This window comes from Jaculus jaculus, chromosome 9 (assembly GCF_020740685.1).
Source record: "Jaculus jaculus isolate mJacJac1 chromosome 9, mJacJac1.mat.Y.cur, whole genome shotgun sequence".
Classification (NCBI taxonomy): Eukaryota; Metazoa; Chordata; class Mammalia; order Rodentia; family Dipodidae; genus Jaculus; species Jaculus jaculus.
In genome coordinates, this window is record NC_059110.1 from 100,616,495 (window position 1) to 100,639,639 (window position 23,145).

Genomic DNA, 23,145 nt, shown 5'->3' on the forward strand with positions numbered 1-23,145 from the left:
CGAAGTAGGGTCCTTAGGCTTCACAGGCAAGCATTTAACCGCCAAGCCATCTGTCCAGCCTCTAGAAGAAGTGATGTTTTTATTTTAAAATGTTAATACTTGGGACTGAGGGATGGTTCAGCAGTTAAAGATGCTGGCACGCCAAGCCTATCAACCCAGGTTCTATTCCACACTACCCATGTAAAGTTGGGTGCAAAGTGGCACGGCATGTCCTCTGGATTTCATTTGGAGAACCCAGAGACCCTGGCGCCCCCTACTCCCAACATGTGCAAACAAAAAGATTAAAAAAAAACAAAATGTTAAAATAGATGATATACCAGTGATGCCATTTTTTTCAACGTGATGAATGGCTACCTAAATGTGATAAAAAAATTTTTTTTAATTTTTTATTTATTTATTTGAGAGCGACAGACACAGAGAGAAAGACAGATAGAGGAAGAGAGAGAGAATGGGCGCGCCAGGGCTTCCAGCCACTGCAAACGAACTCCAGACGCGTGCGCCCCCTTGTGCATCTGGCTAACGTGGGACCTGGGGAACCGAGCCTCGAACCGGGGTCCTTAGGCTTCACAGGCAAGCGCTTAACCGCTAAGCCATCTCTCCAGCCCAAAAAAATTTTTTTAATTTTCATTTTTATTCATTTGAGAGAGAAAGAGGCAGATGGAGAATGGGCATGCCAGGGCCTCCTTCCACTACAAACTCTAGACGCATGCACCACCTTGTGCATCTGGCTTATGTAGATGTTGGGGGATCGAACCGGGGTCTTAGGCTCCAAACCTCAAAGTTCCTGTTTTTAAAGCCTCTAGCCAGTCGTGTTAGTGCACGCCCCACAGTAATGGGGAAGCTGAGATGGGAGAATTGCTGCGAGTTCCAGGCCAGCTTGGACTAATGTGAGACCTCAGAAAGAAAAAAAAAAATCTTTTACATATATGAGCAAATATCTTGGCATTTCTGGCAGCGACTTGTCTAAATTGAGCCCTCACAGTGCAGGGAAGGAAAGCAGGAAAGACATTTATCTCATGAAAATAAAGCAGCTCCGAGTTCTCGCGGCGGACGACGCCTGCAGTACACATATACCACCCCTAGGCGGCACACGTCAGCGGGAGGGGGCGGGCCGCCAGGACACGCCCCTCGGAGCCCGGTGGTATCTCTCGGCTTCCGTTGAGCACGAGCAAGATGGCAGCCTCCGAGGCGGTCAGGCTACGGCTTCAATTTGATTACCCGCCGCCAGCCGCCCCGCACTGCACAGTCTTCTGGCTTCTGGTGGACCTAAACCGATGCCGAGTCGTCACGGATCTCATCAGTCTGATCCGCCAGCGCTTCGGCTTCAGTTCTGGGGCCCTCCTGGGTCTCTACCTGGAAGGGGGGCTCCTGCCGCCGGCCGAGAGCGCGCGCCTGGTGAGAGACAACGACTGCCTCAGGTGCGCGCGCCGCGGGGGTAAGGGGCGGGGCGGGGGCGCGCCTGTGCGCGCGCACGCACGCACGCACGCCTGCCGGGGTGGCCTCCTGGCCGCTGGACCGGGCGAACCCGGAGGCTGGGGTGGATAGCTGCTTGACCAGAGGAGTGAAGGACCTGGCGCAGGAATCTGCATCCCGGACGAGCATCCTTCCCCGGGATGCCTCTGATGCCGGGCGGACCAGACTTTGGAACCGCTCTCACGCCGGCGAGCTGGGGCCGAAGCCGCTTGCAGCTTTGATTTAGCGGATGCTCACTTCCGACTGCCTTCCGTGTTCCGTGCGCACGTGGGGTCGGTGCCAAGGCCGGCCTTTTCGTGTGTCAGGCATAGTTCATAGCGGACAGAAAAGTCAATCATGTTTTCTTTCTTTCTTTTTTTAATATTTGGTTTTTGGAGGTAGGGCCTCGTTCTAGCCCATGCTGACCTGGAATTCACTATGTAGTCTCAGGCTGGCCTCGAACTCACGGCGATCCTCCTACCTCTGCCTCCCGAGTGCTGGAATTAAAGGCGTGCGCTACCACGCCCGGCTGATCATGCTGTCTTTATCGCGAGTGGCTTGTCCCAACTTGGTTCTTGTGTGGTATCCACTGACACTTCTGGTGGGTGTGAGTGTGCGTCTCACTCAGGCGTCTTGGTTTACTCGGTTTACTTTCCAGTTGTGATGGGGATGTGGCTTAGTACAGTACTTGTCTACCATGCCTGAGGTCTTGGGTTCACCCACACTGCATAAACCGCACTGCATAAACCGGGCATCGTGATACTACTTGTAATATACCAGGAGTTGTAGGCGGAAGATCAAGGTCATCCTGTAGTAGGTACCTTGTCATTGCTGGGACAGAACACTCAACCAGAAGCAGCTTATGGAAGGGAAGGATTCATTTTGGCTAGCAGTTTTGAGCAGAATCTTCATTGTCATGGGGGAAGCATGGCAGAGCAGACAGCTGAGTGTGACAGCTTGTCACTTTGGCCGGGAGGAAGCAGCAAAAGTGAGGTAGCTGTGGCCAGAGAGATGGCTCAGTGGTTAAATGGCACTTGATTGCCAAGCCTGACTGCCGGGGTTCATTTTCCCAGTAGCCACATAAAGCCAAGTACACAAAGTGATGCACATATCTGGAGTTCATGTGCGGTGACAGGAGACTGGCCCATCCATACTCACTGTCTCTGTCTCAAACAACAACAACAATATATATATATATATAATGTATTATTATATATATAATATATATAAATAAAATAATTTTTTTTTCGAGGTAGGGTCTCACTGTAGCCCAGGCTGACCTGGAATTCACTATGGAGTCTCAGGGTGGCCTCGAACTCACGGCAATCCTCCCACCTCTGCCTCCAGAGTGCTGGGATTAAAGGCGTGTGCCACCACGCCCGGCCCTATAATAAATTTTTTGAAAAGTGAGCTAAGGGGGCACTGGCAAGGGGTCTGTATTATAAAATCCCAAGACTGGGCTGGAGAGATTATTCAGTGGTTAAAGCACTGGCCTATGAAGCCTAAGCACCTGAGTTTGATTCCTCAATAACCACGTAAAGCCAGATGCACAAAGAGGCACATGCATCTGGAGTTTGTTTGAAGCAGCTGGAGGCCTTGGTGCACTCATTCTCTCTTTTGTAAAAATATTTAAAAAATGCATATGTAGCCCACTCATCTGGAATTCAGTATGTCATCTCAGGCTGGCCTTGAACTTGCAGTGATTCTCCTACCTCTGCCTCCCAAGTGCTGGGATTAAAGGCATGTGCCCCCACACCTGGCTCTCAGATCTTTTTATTTTTATTTTTTTTTCTGTTTTGTTTTTTGAGGTAGGGTCTCACTCTAGCTCAGGCTGACCTGGAATTCACTATATAGTCTCAGGATGGCTTTGAACTCACAGTGATCCTCCTGCCCCTGCCTCTGGAGTACTGGGATTAAAGGCATGTGCCATCACGTCCAGCTCTCAGATTTTTTTTTTTTTAATGTAAGGAAGGGATTTATTGAAGTTTACAGATCCAGGAGAGGTTCCATAATGGCAGAAGAAGCTGGCCTTCTTTCACAGGGCCAAACAGAGAAAAACCACAAGCCTAAAGCCACATAGCACTGTACACTTCAGGAACTCCAGCTAGGCACACTTGGCACATCTTTAGATTGGACTCTCAAACCCCCACCACACATTAGGGCTGGACCCTAAACTGCCTCCAGCCACATGGCTGCAGATCCAAACTACAAGCTAATAAAACACTGAATAGATGGCCCCCAGTATATTCAAACTATCACATTCCACCCCTGGCCCCCAACAGATTCAAAACCATCACACATTGTAAACTGTATTCAGTCCAATTACAAAAGTTCCCCATGGTCTTGACCAACTTAAGATAGTTCCAAAGTCCCAAATCCTCTGAGATTTAAGATTTTCTCTTAGCTGTAAGTCCTATAAAGTCAAATAAGTTAAATAGTTTTAAGTTATAAAGGGACTGAGTAAACATTGTCAACTGGTTTAAGGCATAGCAAGGAGAAACGAGAACAATGTAAACTCAACCATCATCAAGCAAACATCAAACTTCTGTAGTTCAGGTCTAATATATCCAGAGACTGTTATTCTCCACATTTTCCAATTCTACTCCTCCAGCTGGGCAGAGTAGCCAGGGGAACATTTCCATCCCAAGCCAACAGTGCACTCCATGGTAGCTCTTGCATAATCCTGGTATATCCAAAACATCTTCGGGTCTCCATGCAAACCATGGTCCATCTTCCAAAGGCTCTTCTGACCTATCAGGGTCATCACGGTTTGCCTCATGCTGTATCTCAGCAGGCTCCTGGAGCCATGTGTAATTCATGACCACTCCGCCCATTTTTCATGCTTCCAAAACCAAGACCAGGTATGCAGGACACAGCCATATTCTTTTTTTTTCTTTTTTAATATTTTATTTTTATTTGTTTATTTGACAGAGAAAGGGAGAGGTTGAGAGAGGGTGGGCACACCATGGATTCCAGCCACTCACAGCCATATTCTTAATTTAGGGATGAAATAAATCTCAGCCTTGAAAAGCAGGTTCCTTCTCCAGTCAACTTTTTCCAAAAAGAGTTTGCATTTCTGTCATAATCTTTCTTCAGGCATCTTCTCCATTGTTTTAATGTAAAGCAGTTGGGCCATCTTCCTCAAGATTGCTAACGTGTTTTACTATAGCAGCTCCAGCAACCTGAAACCAGTCTCAGTGCCTGCAATTTTAACTTGCTTGAGGCTTTCCAATTTAAAATCTTAAATCTTTCAGTCCATTACAAATTTAACCTTGATCAAACTCTGGGCGTGGGAAACAGGATGCAGCCAGCCCTTATGCCAGTAGCCCAGTTCTAACAAAGTCCTCTGCAGTCTTTCCTTCCCCTTAGAAAGTTCATAAACCAAGCCTCAAAGTTCAGTACTCTCTGCCCTTAGCATTTTAAAACTCTCACAAGAATAGTCCATAATACTTAGCTTACTGCTCCAGGAGGCAGCTTCAGTTGCAAGCACCAAGTCCATGCCCATTGCTCCAAAACAAAAGTTCCAAAAGACCTAAATCCACATGGTCAGGTTCATCTCATCCCAGCCCAGGCTGACCTGGAATTCACTATATAGTTTCAGGGTAGCCTTGAACTTATGGTGATCCTCCTACCTCTGCCTCCCGTGTGCTGGGATTAAAGGCGTGGGCTGCCACGCCCGGCTTTTTCAGATCTTTTTTTTAACAAAATATTTTTCTTCACTATTTGCAAGCAGAGAAAGAAAGGGAGAGAGAATGAGCATACCAAGGCCTCTAGCCACTGCAAAGGAGCTCCAGATGCATACACCATTTTGTGTATCTGGCTTTAAATGGATAGTGGGGAATTCAAACCATGGTTATTAGGCTTTGTAGGTGAGCACCTTAACCACTGGGCCAACCATCTAGCCCTATAATATACTTTTAATATTCACAAATTGAACTTGATTTTCAAATACAGGTACCTGCATTTTTCTCTATACTGTAAAAACTCTTGATGGCAGACATAGCTGGATATAAGTGCATTGCAAGTATAATTCTGTTGGAATTAGGCATTTTGTAGTTTCTCCTGTCTCCTCAGCATTGCGGACACTGACTAGTCTTCTCTCATCGAGCTCTACACTCCAGGATTAATTGTTGCCAGTTCTTAGAGAAAGATTGATTTCCTATAGTAAAAAATATTTATTTTATTTGTAAGCAGAGACAGAAAAAAAGGGAGGGAAGGAAAAAGAGAGTAAGTGAGTTTGGGCATGCCAGGCCCTCTTGTCGCTACAAACTCCAGACTCACGTGCCACTTTGTTCATCTGGCTTTACGTGGGTACTGGGAAATTGATCCCAGGTTGTCATGCTTTGCAAGCAAGGCCCTTTAAATGCTGAGCCATCTCCTCAGTACCCCTCCTCTTTTTTTTTTTTTTTTTTGAGGTAGGGTTTCACTCTAGCCAAGGCTGACCTGTAACTCACTCTGTAGTCTGTAGTCCCAGGCTGGCCTTGAACTCACAATCATTCTACTACCTTTGCCTTTCAAGTACTGGGATTAATGGTGTACTCCACCAAGCTTGGCTTGTTTTATCTATTTATTTAATTTTTGGAGGCAGAGTCTCATTCTAGCCCAGGCTGACCTGGAACTCACTCTGTAGCCCAGCCTGGCCTTGAATCCAAGGCAGTACTTCTTACCTCAGCCTCTTGAGTGCTGGGATGAAAGAGCCCCACCACCTCTGACATAGTGAAATAATTTTGCATAAAGGGCAAGTTAATCAAAGTTCTTTAGAGAGACAGAGCCAACAGGGATATGTGCATGCACACACTGCTACACACAATTTGTCTTAAGAAATTAGTACTGCGTGATTATAGAGACTCAAAAGTTCCAAGATCTGGGCTGGAGAGATGGCTCAGTGGTTAAGCGCTTGCCTGTGAAGCCTAAGGACCCCGGTTCGAGGCTCGGTTCCCCAGGTCCCACGTTAGCCAGATGCACAAGGGGGTGCACGCGTCTGGAGTTCGTTTGCAGAGGCTGGAAGCCCTGGCGCGCCAATTCTCTCTCTCTCCCTATCTGTCTTTCTCTCTGTGTCTGTCACTCTCAAATAAATAAATAAATAAAATTAAAAAAAAAAAAGTTCCAAGATCTGCAGTCAGTAAGCTGGAGACCCCAGAGAACTGATGGTATAAATCTAGTCTAACGCTGAGTCTGAGGTAGGAGACTTGAGGCCCTATTTGAAGGGGCAGGCAGATCTTAGCTAGGAAGCACTTCCAACTGAGCTCCATTCTCCCACCCCATATCTCACTTTAAAAATTTCAAGCCGGTTGTGGTGGCACACGCCTTTAATCCCAGCACTAGGGAGGCAGAGGTAGGTGGATCGCTGTGAGTTCAAGGCCACCCTGAAACTCCATAGTGTATTCCAGGTCAGCCTGGGCCAGAAGTGAGACCCTACTTCAAAAAACCAAAAAAAAAAAAAAAAAAAAAATTCAAATATTTTATTTATTTATTTATGTGTGAGAGAGAGAGGAGAGGCAGATAGAATAGGTACACCAAGTAGTCTAGCCACTGTAGATGAACTCCAGACATAGGTTCCACCTTGTGCCTCTTGTTTACATGGATACTGGGGAATTGAACCTGGGTCCTTAGGCTTTGCCGACAAGCCGTCTCTTGAGCCCTCATTTTTTTTTTTTTTTTTTTTTTGAGGTAGGGTCTCACTCCAGCCCAGGCTGACCTGGAATTCACTGTATAATCTCCGGTGGCCTCAGACTCGCAGCAGTCCTCTGCCTCCCGAGTGCTGGGATTAAAGGCATGTGCCACCACGCCTCACATGACCTATTTCTGCTTATTTATTTTTCCACTGACTTGGTGGTCCTTGATTCTGGCAATTTGCAACCATCTTCCGTGTATGACTCCATCCTGTAGACATGCTTAGGAATATAGCTCATTCCAGCTTCTCTCTTCTTTTGACAGGGTTAAGTTAGAAGAGAGTGGAATTCCTGAGAATTTGGTAATCATCAGTAATGGTGATCATGATTCTCATTTCTCACCCAGAAAAACAAAGAAGCGGGCTTTTAGTTTGGTGGAGGATGATGAAACAGAACTAGGGTATAGCTACTCAAAGAAGCTCGGGAAGACGCAGGAGAACCGTGGCCACCATGACAAGGCCTTGGGTCTAGAACCAAAGGCTGGGAGGAAGAAAAGCAAGAGGAAAAGCCAGGCGACATGTGGTACAGCAGATGATGACGACGACGAACAAACCAAAAGGAATTCAGCAAAAAGAAAGGAGAGACGCGAATCCAAGAAACAGACGAGGAGTTCCAAGTCTGGTAAAGCACAGCCGGTGAGAGAGTGGCCCACGCAGAACTGTCACCCTCCCAAAGGTTCCCCCAGAGGCAGCCTGGCAAAATCCCGGAGGAAAGGTAGGGCAGGCACGGAGCCCAAGGAGGCCACCACCTCCTCAGAGTCTGAGCCTTCTCATGAGTCCAACTGTGATGGTCACAGCAATGCCACATTGGAGGCTGACAACTCCTTAAAGAAACTGTCAGCTGAGTTATTAAAGGAAGGACTTTCTACAAAAACTGTAGCTGCCAACAAACAGGCCCCCAAATCTGCCCTTAGCTCCAGCAAGGGCAAGGCAGCCAGAGCCTCGTCTAGTTCAGACTCTGGCTCAGAGTCCGATGACCAGAGCATGGTGTCCAAGAACGCCTCGGAGGGCGCTGCTGCAGGCCTCTTGAAGGCGGTGGGCGTCTTTGCCGGAAGAGGGTGTCCCGGCCCGGGGTCCTCATCACAAGCTCTAAGAGGGAAGCTCTCTGACTCAATGCGGACTCCCGCTCTTCCGCCCAGTGTGTCTCTTCCCACCAGTTTGGGAAGAGGATGGGGGCGAGGAGAGGACTTTCTGTCTTGGAAGGGAGCGAGGGGCCGGGGCGCGCGGGGCAAAGGCCGAGGCCGAGGAGCGGGGGCGCTTGGTGTTGCCTCTATCTTCAGTACAAACACCGAAGGTGAGAAGCAGCAGCAATTAAGTGAGATGGTGACAAACACATCCACCATTATCCAGGTAGGTATTTCCTGAGAGTCGGCCTCCATCCTTCTCCCCCTGACCTGCCTCCCCGTTCCTGGGCATGGGATCTCATGCTCTTGTCAGCAGTGGAGTCACCTGGCTCATGCTGCTTTTCAGAATCCAGTAGAGGTACACAGGAAGGACTACAGTCTCTTACCGCTGCTTGCAGCTGCCCCTCAGGTCGGAGAGAAGATTGCATTTAAGGTATGTTCAGACAGTAGTAACAAGATTAGCTCCCCCACCCATAAACGTGTGTGTGTGTGTGTGTGTGTGTGTGTGTGTGTGTGTGTTAACCTCCATACATGCACAGAGTGTACCTTGGTTCTCATCCCCTCCCACCACTCTCCTTTCGTCCTCTCTCCCCTCTACTCAACCCCCTCTAGTCTTCTTTTTTCTTAAGAAAAATTATACATTATATAGACTAGATGATACTTGTTTGGGTTTTTTGAGGTAGGGTCTCACTCTAGCACAGGCTGACCTGGAACTTACTCTGTAGTTTCAGGCTGTCCTCCAACTCACAGCGATCCTCCTCCCTCTGCCTCCCAAGTGCTGGCATTACAGGCGTGTGCCACCACGCCTAACTTCCCTTTAGTCTTAATGTTCATACACCGTGCTGGTTGTGGTGAGTGCTGTTGGGGGCCACATTTGCACTTCACTTTTTCTTGGGAATAAAAGGGAGAGACCATGGGACTGAGAGTCCAGGAAGGCTCGTGTACTTACACAGTGTTTTTCTTCTATAGTTGTTGGAACTAACATCTAATTATTCACCTGATGTCTCTGACTATAAGGTAAGGTTGTCTTTTTAAATAATTAATTTAGCTGGTTGTGGTATGTCTGTAGTCTCAGCTTCTCAGGAGGTTAAGTCAGGAAGTTACTTGAGCCCAGTAGTGCATGGCCAGCCTGGGCAATAAGGTGAGCCCACTTCTCTAAAAAGAACTTTGTGAGTGGGGCATGGGAGTGGGGGGCAGATATATGGGTGCACCATGGCCTTGTGCAGCTGCAAATGAACTCCAGATGCATGTGTCGTTTTGTGCATCTGGCTTTAAGGTGGGTACTCGGGAATTTAACCCAGGCTGTCAGGCTTTGTAAGCAAGTGCCTTAATCACTGAGCCATCTCTTCAGCTCCGTTTTATTTTATTTTATTTTTTAATTTTTATTTATTTATTTATTTGAGAGCGATAGACACAGAGAGAAAAACAGATAGAGGGAGAGAGAGAGAATGGGCGCGCCAGGGCTTCCGGCCTCTGCAAACGAACTCCAGACATGTGCGCTCCCGTGTGCATCTGGCTAACGTGGGACCTGGGGAACCGAGCCTCGAACCGGGGTCCTTAGGCTTCACAGGCAAGCGCTTAACCGCTAAGCCATCTCTCCAGCCCCCCGTTTTATTTTATCTTACTTTGTTTTTGGTTTTTTCGAGGTAGGGCTTCACTGTAGACCAGGCTGACCTGGAATTCACTATGGAGTCTCGGTGGCCTCGAACTCATGACAATCCTCCTACCTCTGCCTCCCGAGTGCTGAGATTAAAGGCATGCACCACCACGGCCGACCTTATTTTACTGTTTTATGTTTTAGTTTTTCGAGGTAGTGTCTTGCTCTAACCAAGGCTGACCTGGAATTCACTCTGTAGTCTCAGGGTAGACTTGAACTCAGCGATCCTCCTACCTCTGCCTCTCAAGTGCTAGGATTAAAAGCATGAGCAACCACACCTGGTTTCACTGTTGTTGTTTTTATATATATATAAGGTATATATAGTTGCTGGACATAGTGGTGCACGCCTTTAATCCCAGCACTCAGGAGTGACTACTGAGTGAGTTCCTACCTCAAAAAAAAAAAAAAATATCCAAAAATAATAAAAATATAAAATAAAATATTCCATCTGGGCATGTGTCACCATACCTGGCTTCAATGTTTATTTGTTTTTTCTCTTTAGACAGGATGTCATGTAGCCCAGGCTGGCCTTGAACTCATTATGTAGCTTAAGATGACTTTGAACTTCTGATCCTCCTCCTTTATCTCTCAAGTGCTAGGATTATAAGCATATGCTACCACTCCTGGTTTACACAGTTCTGGGGATCAAACCCAGTCCTTGTTCTTGGTAGGCAAAGAACTCTACCAACTGAGCTACATCCCAGGCTCCCTGATGAGTTATTTATTTAAAAAAAAAATTTAAATCACTTTCAAACCAATTTTATGAATGAAGATCACAGTTTTGCTTTGACTGCACATGCTGTTTTCTAGTGATCATCTGCTTCATTCATTATACTTTTCTTTAGCAGAATACTCTTTGTTTGTTTGTTTTTGTGTTTTTGAGGTAGGGTTTCACTCTAGCCCAAGCTGACCTGTAATTCACTATGTGGTTTCAGGTTGGCCTCGAACTCATGGTGAACATCCTACCTCTGCTTCCCAAGTGCTAGGATTAAAGGTGTGTGCCACCATGCCTGGCTCTACTCTGTCGTACAGAATGTAGTCTCCCAGGCTCCTGATCACCACTGAGTCTAGTTTTATTTATTTATTTGGTTTTTCAGGGTAGGGTCTCACTCTAGCTCAGGCTGATCTGGAGTTCATTATGTAGTCTCAAGGTGGCCTCGAACTCACAGTGGTCCCTTGTCTCTGCCTCCATCCTCGGCTTGAGTCTAGTTTTAAGAAGCACCTGTTGTCGGACATGGTGGCACATTCCTTTAATCCCAACACTCAGGAAGTAGAGGTAGGAGGATCCCTGTGAGTTTGAGGTCATCTTAGAACTACAGAATGTGTGCCAGGTCAGCCTGTGCTAGAGTGAGCCCCTACCTCACAAAAAAAAAAAAAAAAAAACACCTGGGTGTGGTGGCACATGCCTTTAATCCCAGCACTCTGGAGGCAGAGGCAGGAGAATTGCTGTGAGTTCAAGGCCACCCTGAGACAACATAGTGAATTCCAGGTCAGCCTGAGCTAGAGTGAGATCCTATCTCAAAAAAACCAAAACCAACCAACCAAACAAAAACAACCCAGGCATGGTGGTGTTCGCCTTTAGTCCCAGCTCTCCAGAGGCAGAGGAGGATCGATCACCGAGAGTTTGAGGCCACCCTTAGACTGCATAGTGAATTCCAGGTCAGCCTGAGCTAGGGTAAGACCCTGCCTCAAAAAAAAAAAAAAAAAAAAAGGCACCTGTTTCTGACCATGTTGATGGACACCTGTAGTCTCAGCCACTCTGAAGCTGAGGCAGGAGATTGTGAATTGAAGGCCAGCCTGTGCAAGACCCTATCTCAAAACTAAAATAAGTAGAGGACTGGAGAAATGGCTCAGCCATCAAGTGTACTTCTTATACAAGCATGAGGGCCTGAGAGGATCTAAGTCCACAGAAGTTTGAATCTCCATGGTTCACATAACAGCTGAGCATAGCCACATGCACCTGTAACCCCACTGGCACAGGGGACCGAAGACCTGAGAATCATGGGAACTTGTGAATAAAATGGCAAGCTCCAGAATTAGTAAGACTCCAGCTCAAAATAGGGTGGAAGAGCAGTGGAGCCGAATGCCCAGTGTTCCACACCAGCCTCTGAAGGCAAGCATAGCTTGCACACACAGCACTGCACACTAATATGCTACTTTATACACACACACACACACATATACATGCAGAAAAAGAAAAAAATCACCTTCTAAACCTGGAGGCGTTGGACCTTTGTCCCAGGTTACAAGCAAGTCTCTAACCATTGAGCAATCTCTCCATCCCTCTATTTTGTTTTTATTTCTACTATATGATTTTTAAACTTAATTTTTTGTTTGTTTGTTTTTCGAGGTAGGGTCTTTAGCTCAGACTGACCTGGAATTCTCAGGGTGGCCTAGAATTTATGAAGATCCTCCTACCTCTGCCTCCCAAATCTTGGGATTAAAGGCATGTACCACCACACCCAGCTTTTTTTTTTTTTTTTTTTTTTTTTGAGATAGAGTCTCACTGTAGCCCAGGCTGACCTAGAATTCATTGTGTAGTCTCAAGTTGATTTTGAATTCATGGAGTGCTGTGCTGGGATCAAAGGCGTGTGCCATACCTGGCTAAACTTTTTCATTGAAGTAGAATTTATATAAGACTCAACATTTTAGTCTACTGTTTAGTGATTTTTAGTATATTCACAATGTTTTATATGTTAATTTCTGACTTGGACTTTTATTTTTGAAAGGAAGGAAAAATATTAAGCCACAATCCAGAGAGCCAGCTAGTAGATATAGAAATCCTCTCATCTTTACCTGGTGAGTCTTCTGGAAACAAATTTGAAATTTCAGACTTTGAATTTGCAGCGGTTTCTGTTGGTCTTTATGCATGACGATGTCCTGTGGCCTCCGGGGTTGAGTGGCCTTCTGCGCTGCCTGCCAGCACGCCAGCCCTGGGGCCTGTGCGCCTTCTTTTTGGCTTAAGTGTCTGAGAGATTCTGGATTCCTCTCAGAGCTGTTGGGCTCCGTTTTAGCACCATAATTATACAAGATTTAGTGCTGGAGAAAGTTAATTGCAAAGACAATGAACTTATAGGAAACCCAAGTTGAATGCCAACTCATGAACATTGCTGGAAAAACCACTACTAAATTGTGGGTAGGTCAGCTACAACAGTGGGAGGAATTTGGTAAAAATCTAGTATGCCTTGAAAAGTTTACTCCCCCCCCCCCCCCAGGTAGTGTCTCACTCTAGCCCAGGCTGGCCTGGAATTCACTATGTAGTCTCAGGGTGGCCTCGAACTCATGGTGATTCTCCCACCTTTGCCTCCCAAGTGCTGGGATTAAAGGTGTGCGCCACCACACCCAGCTTGGTGGCGCTGTTAATTCCAGTACTCAGGAGGCTGAGGTAGGAGGATGAACATGAGTTTGAGGTCAGCCTGGGCTAGAGTGAAACCCTGCTTCAAATGAATGAATGAATGAATAAATGAATCAATCAATCAGTAAATAAATAAATAGGGTCTGGAGTGATGGCTGAGTAGTTAAGGCCCTTGCCTGGAAAATCAGACAACCCAAATTCTGTTCCCCAGTATCTATGTAAAGCCAGATGCACAAAGTGGTGCGTGCATCTGGAATTTGTTTGCAGCACCTAGAGGCCCTGCATGCCCATTCTCTGTCTCTCTCTTTCTGCTCACAAATAAATGAATAAAGTTTATAAATGAATGAAATATTAAATAAATAATGTACTGAGTAAAAGGTACAAAATCCCAATAAAAATTTGTCAAAAAATTTTATTTTTTATTTTTCAAGAAAGGGTCTCACTCTAGCTCAGGCTGACCTAGAATTCACTATGTAGTCTCAGGATGGCCTTAAACTCCAGATGCACGTGCCACTTTGTGCATTGAGCTTTATGCAGGTACTAGAGAATTGAACCTGGGTCATTAGGCTTTGTAAACAAGCACCTTAACCGCTGAGCCATCTCTCCAGCCCCCTCAAAAGAATTTTTGATAAAAATCCCTTTCTTTCTTTATTTATTTATTTGAGAGGCAGACAGAGTGAGAAAGACAGATAGAGAAAGAGAATGGACATGACAGGGCCTCCGGCCACAGCAAACAAGCTCCAGATGTGTGCGCTCCCTTGTGCATCTGGCTAACGTGGGTCTTGGGGCACTGAGCCTTGAAGAACCGGGGTTCTTAGGCTTCACAGGCAAGCACTTAATCGCTAAGCCATCCTTCCAGCCCTCTTTTTTCTTTCCTTTTTTTTTAAATTTTTGTTTTTTTTGTATTTATTTGAGAGTGATAGAGAGACGGGGGTGAGGGGGAGGCAGGCAGGCAGACAGAGAGCAAGAGAGAGAACGGGCGTGCCAGGGCTTCCAGCCATTGCAAGCAGACTCCAGACACATGTGCCCCCTTGTGCATCTGGTTAACATGGGTCCTGGGGAATCGAGCCTCGAACTGGGGTCGTTAGGCTTTACAGGCAAGCACTTAACCGCTAAGCCATCTCTCCAGCCCTCTTTTTTTTTTTTGAGGCAGGGTCTCGCTTTAGTCCAGGCTGACCTGGAATTCACTATGTCTTGTCTCAGGGTGGCCTTGAACTCATGATGATCCTATTACCTCTGCTTTCCAAGTGCTGGGATTAAAGGCATGTGCCACCACACCCTTTTTGATATTTAAATAAATGATTACATTTAGTAGCATACAGTGTTTTTTGAGCTTTCTACTTTTTTTTTTTTTCCAAGGTAGAGACTTGCTCTGGCCCAGGCTGACTTGGAATTCACAGTGATCATTTGACCTCCACCTTCCATTTTGATGAAATTTTGTTTGTTTGTTTCTTTGTTTGTGTCTGTGTTTTGGTTTTTCAAGGTAGGGTCTCACTCCAGCCCAGGCTTACCTGGAATTCATTATGTAGTCTCAGGGTGTCCTTGAATTCATGATGATCCTCCTACCTCTGCCTCCTCAGTGCTGGGATTAAAGGCATGCACTACCACACCCAGCCATTTTTGTTGTTTTTTTAAATTTTTATTTACTTATTTTAGAGAAAAATACAGAAATAGGGGGGAGAGAGAGAAAGAATGGGCACCTGGGCCTCCAGCCACTGCAAACAACTCCAGATGTGTGCGCCCTATTGTGCATCTAGCTTACATGGGTCCTGAGGAATCAAACTGGGATCCTTTGGCTTTGTGGGCAAGCTCCATAACCACTAAGCAATCTCTCCAGCCCCATTTTCTTGTTTTTTTAAGACAGGGTCTCATGTAGCCCACATTGGCCTTGAATTTGTTATATAGCCTAGGATGATTTAGCAGGCAGAAAGAGACAGACAGAGGAGAGACAAAGAGAGAATGGGCACGCTGCAGATGAACTCAAAGTGCCTGTGACACTTTGTGCATCTGGCTTTATGTGGGTAGTAGGAAATCAAAGTTGGGTCATTAGGTTTTGCATGTAAATGCCTTAACTGCTAAGCCATCTCTCCAGCTCCCAAGGATGATCTTGAACTCTTGACCTTCCTACTTTCTATTTTCCAAGTGCTGGGATTATAAGTATGTTTTACTATACTCAGCTTTGTTTGTTTTTTTTTTTCATTTTTTATTTATTTATTTGAGAGCGACAGACACAAGGAGAAAGACAGATAGAGGGAGAGAGAATGGGCGCGCCAGGGCTTCCAGCCTCTGCAAACGAACTCCAGATGCGTGCGCCCCCTTGTGCATCTGGCTAACGTGGGACCTGGGGAACCGAGCCTCGAACCGGGGTCCTTAGGCTTCACAGGCAAGCGCTTAACCACTAAGCCATCTCTCCAGCCCCACTCAGCTTTGTTTTGATGAAAAGAAAAATTTTGTTTTGTTTTGTTTTTCTAGGTAGGGTCTCACTCTGGCTCAGGCTGACCTAGAACTCACTATGTAGTCTTAGGGTGGCCTTGAACTCATGCTGATCCTCCTACCTCTTTCTCCCGAGTGCTGGTAAATATTTTATTAATTTGAGAGAGGGAAAGATGCAGAGAGAATGGGCATGCCAGGGCTTTTAACCACTGCAAATGAAGTCTAGATGCATGCGCCACCTTGTGCATCTGGCTCACATGGGTCCTGGGGAATGAAACTGAGTTCTTTGGGCTTCATAGGCAAGCACTTTATCTGCTAAGCCATCTCTTCAGCCCTCAGTTGGAGTTTTCTAGGGGCTGTAACACACCGTGCATTGACATATGTCCGCTGTTTTTATACTAGCTCACATTTTGTTTGTGACTGTTTCCCCAGTGATATACATACTCTATAGAGGAAAATCACGTCCTGAGAATTGACATATTCTTTCCTTTTGCCTTCTGTTTTCAGCTTTGAAAGAACCTGGGAAATTTGATTTGGTTTATCACAATGAAAATGGGACTGAAGTAGTGGAGTATGCCGTGACACAGGAGAGGAAGGTGGGTCCCCTTCTCTTGCTGTGCTGCTTGGACAGACACGTTCTGTTGACTGTGGCATCCTGTACTTTTTGCGTTAAGCTCATACCGGGGCCATTGAGCCTTTTTATGGAGTGGCGCTGACAAGTGCCAGGTTCCAAACCAGTGAGTGCCACGATGGGCCTCAAAGAGCCCGTGTGACAAGTGCACCAACACTGGTTCTTGTGTAAGAGCGGAGCACTGCTTTAAAGATGTCGGCGACGAGAGCAGCAAATTCTAGAGGCATGTTACTGGCATGTCCAATCAGAGGCATTGGGATAGCTGGGCCAGTATTCAGGGCTGCCCACATGACCAGACCCAGGTTAGCAAGCAGCATGGCACCTCAGAAGCTCCAGCGTGTGGCCTTGCAGCTGTTGCCGCCCCTCAGGTGCCCACATAAGTAGCATGCGGAACAACATAAGATACTGTCTTATTTATTTATTTATTTTTTCAAGGTAGAGTCTTGCTCTAGCTCAGGCTGACCTGGAATTTACTATGTAGTCTCAGGGTGGCCTTGCGTACATTTTTATTTGCAGTATATAATTAAATTCTGCCAGGCTTGGTGGTGCACACCTTTGATCTCAGCACTCAGGAGGCAGAGGTGTACTGAGTTCAAGGCCACCCTGAGACTACATTGTGAATTCCAGGCCAGCCTGGACTAGAGCCTGACCCTACCTCAAAAAACCAAAATAGGGGCTGGCGAAATGGCTTAGCAGTTAAGGCGTTTGCCTGCGAAGCCCAAGGACCCCGGTTTGATTCCCCAGGACCCACATAAGCTAAATGCACAAGGGGGCCCATGAGTTTGGAGTTCGTTTGCAGTAGCTAAAGGCCCTGGTACTCCCATTCTCATTTTGGCTCTATCTGCCTCTCTTTCAAATACATGAATAAATAAAACATTAAAAAAATAAAATAATAAAATAAACTCCATTTTTTTGTTTGTACTGGGGAGGCTTTCGGGAATGGAAAGCCTATAGTTTCCTTTGACACTAGATGGCAGTCGTTATCCATCCATGTGGCCATACTATTGAGTCTCTTGTAAAGTAGCTGCAGTTTCTCCAGGGGAAGAACTACAGAGCCACAAGGCAGGGCAGCCTAGCAATACCCATTTGGGTCACATCTAGCTTCCCAAGGAGTCCAAGGCCATCAGGCCATAGGGGAAATCCTGGCACATTGTAACTTCCTCACCCCCAGCACTATGTTTACTGTAAAATGTGGCTGCATTCCACAGACTTGAACTCAGTTTACTTGCACTGAAAATAGTCTCACTATTCAGTCCTTTTGCACAAACTTACTAACCTAAACTGTTTTGTTTTTCTCTTTCTTTCTCTCTCTCTCTCTCTCTGTGTGAGCTAGGATCTCACTGTAGCCGTAAACTTTTCTTTTTTTAAACATAGGGTCTTGCTCCGACCCAGGCTGATCTGGAATTCACTGTGTAGTCTCAGGGTGGCCTTGAACTCATGCTAGTCTTCCTGTCTCTGTCTCTCAAGTGCTGGTATTAAAGATGGGTGCCACCATGCATGACAGCCTTTCTTTTTCTTTCTTCCTTTTCTTTTTTTTAAATTTTTTTTTTATTTTCGAGGTAGGGTCTCACTCTAGCTCAGGCTGACCTGGAATTCACTATGTAGTCTCAAACTTCCTCCTACCTCTGCCTCCTAGTGCTGGGATTAAAGGTGTACACCACCATGCCCGACCTTTTCCTTTTCTTTTTTTTATTAATTTTTAAAAATATTTTATTTATTTGAGAGAGAGAAAGAAAGAGGCAGATAGAAAGAAAGAGAACGGGCATGCCAGGGCCTTTAGCCACTGCAAACAAACTCCAGATGCATGTGCCACCTGTGCATCTGACTTATGTGGGTCCTGGGGAGTTGAACCAGGGTCCTTAGGCTTTGCAGCCAAACGCCTTAACTGCTAAGCCATTTCCCCAGCACCCTAAATTTTTTTAATGTATAATTTTATTATTGACAACTTTTATACTTACAGACAATAAACCATGATAATTCCCTCCCCTAACCCACTTTCCCCTTCACAACTCCACTTTTTTTTGTTTGTTTGTTTTTCTACAACTCCACTTTTTATGTATCCCTCCCCCTCCATTAGTCTCTTTTATATTGATGTCATAGTCTTTTTCTCCTACTTTGAGGGTCTTGTGAAGGTATTGCTAGGCACTGCAAGGTCATGGGTATTGAGGCCAATTTCTGTCTGGACAGTTGCATAGTAAGGAGTCTTCCCCTTTCTTTGGCTCTTACATTTTTTCTACCACCTCTTCCACAATTGACCCTGAACTTTGGAGGGTGTGATAGAGATATTTCAGTGCTAGACACTCCTCTGTCACTTCTCTGCACTATGTTTCCTTTTGGGTCATGTCAGAGGATACCATCATCTGAAAAGAGAAGCTTCTCTAGCCAGAAGTGAGAGTAGCATTAATACGAATATGAATATTAAATGTAGTGCTTACTGGGCAGGTTGGTGAGTATAATGTATGTATTTAGTCAGACAAGGGCAGGCTTTATACTCCTAAGGCTCATGACTTCCCTGCCATAGTCTTTTGATTAGGTTTTCAGTACCAGGCATGTGTTTACTCCCATAGAGTGGACCTCCAGTCCAATTAGAGAGCAGTTGGTTTCCCCCAGAGCAGACATACCACTGTTGCACCCGTTTAGTCATTTGGCCTGTCTGGCCACGCTTGAGGTTTCCATTGTCCACTGTTTTTAGTGCTGATGACTTCTGTCTCCCATAGGGCTGCATGCAGCGCAGCTTTTACCATCTTTTAGTTAGCTGGTCTACAGGGAGGTTTTCAGCTCAGCCCCAACTTGATTTCTCAGTTACCTTGTCACCCAGGCATGTGAATTCTGAAGCAATAGGGTCTTACCATCTGTTTCTTGTGGGAAACCAAGGGCCTTGGCAAATAGCCTGTAATGTTTTGGAGGCAACAAGGACCTCCCTGGCCAACAACTCACTGGAAGGTATCCCATCCTTGGCACTGAAAATTTTCTGGTAACAATCTATGGTTTCTGGATGTGCCATTAACCAAAAAAAGTAGATTTTCATATCTTTTTTAAAAAAATTATTTTATTTATTTTTGTTGTTTTTTTTCTCAATTTTTATTAACATTTTCCATGATTATAAAAAATATCCCATGGTACTACCCTCCTTCCCCCCATATCTTTTTTTTTAACAAAGGTTTTGTTTGTTTGTTTTTACTTTACTTTATTCTGTGAGTTTGAGAGTTAAACATACAACTGCAGAAGCTTTATAGTACTGACCAGTTTTATAACAAACGCTGACCCATCATCTTTACTTTGCGTCTGGTTACAGAGGTTCTACGAGCTCAGTTAGTTCTGCCCTTGCGGCCTGTCTGGTCAGCCTGAGGGTGCATCAGTGCAAAGCAGGGTGGCTCTGGGGAACTATAGCAGCAGTGCATAGAACTCACTTCTCACACTATCCTATAAACCAGGCGCACACACTGACAGATGGAGACGTCACTTCTATTGACAAGATCAAGTGTTACTCTTCATGTTTCAAGTTTAAAACTCTAGGGCACTTTAAACAATTCTTTTGTTTATTTATTTATTTTTATTTATTTATGAGCGACAGACAGAGGGAGAAAGAGAGAGAGAGAGAATGGGCACATCAGGGCCTCCAGCCACTTCAAGTGAACTCCAGACACATGCACCCCCTTGTGCATCTGGCTTACATGGGTCCAGGGGAATAGAGCCTTGAACCAGGCTAAGCCATCTTTCCAGCCCCTCCAGGGCACTTTAAAAGCAGACAATACAAGCAAGGCACTGTATTTCTAGATGCCATAACCTATTCTAATAATTGCCTGAGAGTTGATAGTATTGAGGACTACTCACAGGAACCTAAACTTTTATGTATTTATGCATTTATTTGAAACCTAAACTTTTGAATACACTGAAACCTGTCTGACCTGAGAATGAAGTACTTAAACTGAGTGTTTTGTGTTTTTTTCCCTCCAGATCACTGTGTTTTGGAAAGAGCTGATCGACCCCAGGCTGATTATTGAATCTTCAAGTAGTATCTCAAGTACAGAGCTTGTGTCAGTGTGACCTCTGCCTTGGGGTTCATGAACATCTTATTTGTGAAAGCGACTGACATAGCCTGGTCTTTTTTAAAAGAGGATTTGAATGTCGTATGGTGTGGTCCTTTTGTTATCTTCACTTTACTGCATAGGACAAACTACCTCATCATTGTAATGTGGATGCTGGTTTGTAGACCTTTTCCACCTAGTTTAATTTTAGTTAACAAAATCTGAAACATAACATTCCCTGAAGGCATGCCATTCTGGCAAACATGTTTGGCGCTCTATTTTTTTGACCATCAGGTGGTGACTGTCCCTAAGAGTTAATACCAAGTACAAGAGTGTGCTGCAGATCTTGTTCCCATATGTTTTATTAAGTCACGTTTTAATATACTAAGGCATGTTACTTGACCTAATTTTTGAACATGTGAGTTGTTCCATTAAATGTGGAGTATCTTACAAATTACATACTTGTAATTCTCACAAGTTAACAGGTAGATGGATTTGTTGAAGGTGATGAGTTAAGTAATCCTTTCACCTTTTTTCCATCTTTGTTTAAAGATGGAAGAATTCTCGGGGTCCTGTGTAGAGCAGTGAGACCTTGTTGTGTGCCTGGAGGAGAGCCAGTGTTCCGCTTGGGTGGGAGGCTGGCTGTGAGCCCCAGCTGGGGGGTGCCTTGCACCTGGCTCAGTGCTGAAGTGAGGATCTGGAACAGAAACTGCCTTTTCTGTGATGACTCAACCCAAATGAAAATGGCTAAATAGAAACTGAAATTTGCCTTCTTTTAACAAAAGATCAGATCCCTCCTTCAGTTTTGCAAATTTTTAAATAAAATATTGAACTGAATATGTTGATTCATCATGTTTAATTGAATGTTGCAAATTCTTGTCTTCTTATTTTGTCATTTTCATAACAAGGAGGTTTACTTTGTACCTGGGAGGCCAAGGCCAGGAGGATTGAGAGATCAAGGCCACCCTGAGCTAACAAGACCCTTCTATCAAAAGAAAAAAAGAAGGCTGGGCATGGTGGCACACCTTTAATCCCAGCACTTGGGAGGCTGAGGTAGAAGGATCACAGTGAGTTTGAGGCCATCGTGAGACTACAGAATGAATTCCAGGTCAGCCTGGGGCTAACGGAAGACCCTTCCTTGGGAAAAAAAAAAAAAAAAAAAAAAAAAGATTTGGGCTAAAGAGATGGCTTAACAGTTAAAGGCATTTTCTTGCAAAGTCTGTTCATCTGGATTTGATTCCCCGTTACCCACATAAAGCTAAAAGCATAAAGTGGGGCTGGAAAGATTGCTTGTCAGTTAAGGCACTTGCCTACCAAGCCTAATGACCCAAGTTTGATTTCCCAGTGTCCCTGTAAAGCTAGATGCACAGGGTGGCACATCTGGAGTTCAGTTGCAGCAGCTAGAGGCTTTGGTGTACCCATTCTGTCTCTATCTTTCTCTGCTTGCAAATAAATAAAATAAATTGAGGGGGGGAAAAAACCCCCCACAAAATAGTGCATGCATTTGGAGTTCATTTGCAGAGCAAAAGGTCCAGGCACACCTATACTCTCTCTCATACACATCATCTCTCTCCATCCGTCTTTGCTTACAAAGAAATGACTACAGGTTAAACAAAAGAAAGAAAGAAAGAAGGGGAGCTGGGCATGGCAGCGCACACTTTTAATCCCAGCACTTGGGAGACAGAGGTAGGAGGATTGCCAAGAGTTCAAGACTACCCTAAGACTACAAAGTGAATTCTAGTCAGCCTGGGCTAGAGCAAAACCCTACCTTGGAAAAACAAAACAAAACAAAAAAAAAAAAAAGAAAGAAAAGAAAAAGGGGGATGAAGTGAGGGCTCAGTGGTTAAAGGTCCTTGCTTGCAAAGCCTGGTGACTGGGGTTTGGTTTCCCAATATCCACGTAAAGCCAAATGCATGAAATGGTTCATGTGTCTGGAGTTTGTAGTTGCTAGAGGCCCAGAAGTGCTCATACTCACTTTCTCTGACTGTCTTGCTCATAAATTAGAATTTATGAATTTAAAAATTAAATAAAAAGAAAAACATTTGCGTTGACTGAAGTCTGTGGTCATTGTGTAGTCCACTGAGGTCCATCAGATCTGGGAGCCCCTGAATCAATGAAGATGTCATCCAGCCTTAATTCCTATGACGTATAAGCCTGTCAAAATGTGAACTTGGCCAAGCATGATGGCACACGCCTTTAATCCCAGCACTCAGGAGGCAGAGATAGGAGGATTGCCATGAGTTCAAGGCCACCCTGAAGACTGTATAGTGAATTCCAGGTCAGCCTGGGCTAGAGGGAGACCCTACGTCAAGGTAAACAAACAAACAAACAAAAAGTGTATTTGGTTGGGCATGGAGGCACACACCTTTAATCCCAGCACTTGGGAGGTAGGGTTGCTATGAGTTTGAGGCCACCCTGGGACTACATAGTGAATTCCAGGTCAGCCTGGGCTAGAGCAAGACCCTACCTAAAAAAAAAAGTATACTTGTTGATTTGTGAAGAGATGTATTAAGAAATGTTGACCTCAGAGTAAGTTTTCAGATTATAATCAGTAACTTGCTTTTTCCTTCTACAGTGATGAATAGAGTCCACTAAAAAAGATGATAAAATTGATTAGGTGTGGTGGCCACCCTGAGTTTTCACCCTACCCTGAAAAAACAAAAAATAAAATTAAATAAAAATTAGGGCTGAAGAGATGGCTTAGCAATTAAGGCATTTACCTGTGAAGCCTAAGGACCCATGTTCAACTCTCCAGGTCCCATGTAAACCAGACGCACAAGGTTACACAAACATA

At 45.1% G+C, this 23,145-nt stretch overlaps 1 protein-coding gene across 1 annotated transcript; it reads left to right on the forward strand.

Annotated features, from left to right (window-relative positions):
* Nucleotides 1-1,156: 1,156 nt before the first annotated feature.
* On the forward strand, nt 1,157-21,188 carry Coil (coilin). Its single transcript, XM_045159763.1, has 7 exons — nt 1,157-1,418; nt 7,390-8,473; nt 8,594-8,680; nt 9,217-9,264; nt 12,634-12,703; nt 16,200-16,288; nt 20,281-21,188. The coding sequence occupies exons 1-7, from the start codon at nt 1,174-1,176 to the stop codon at nt 20,368-20,370; spliced, it is 1,713 nt and encodes a 570-aa protein (XP_045015698.1). The 5' UTR covers nt 1,157-1,173; the 3' UTR covers nt 20,371-21,188.
* Nucleotides 21,189-23,145: the final 1,957 nt, after the last annotated feature.

What these genes read in the sequence shown, in the direction of transcription:
- Coil (XM_045159763.1), top strand. Translation starts at nt 1,174, where the DNA reads ATGGCAGCCTCCGAGGCGGTCAGGCTACGGCTTCAATTTGATTACCCG. An exon ending in GAGAGAAGATTGCATTTAAG is followed by an intron (nt 8,681 to 9,216) that starts GTATGTTCAGAC and finishes TTTCTTCTATAG; the next exon opens with TTGTTGGAACTAACATCTAA. An exon ending in CCGTGACACAGGAGAGGAAG is followed by an intron (nt 16,289 to 20,280) that starts GTGGGTCCCCTT and finishes TTTTCCCTCCAG; the next exon opens with ATCACTGTGTTTTGGAAAGA.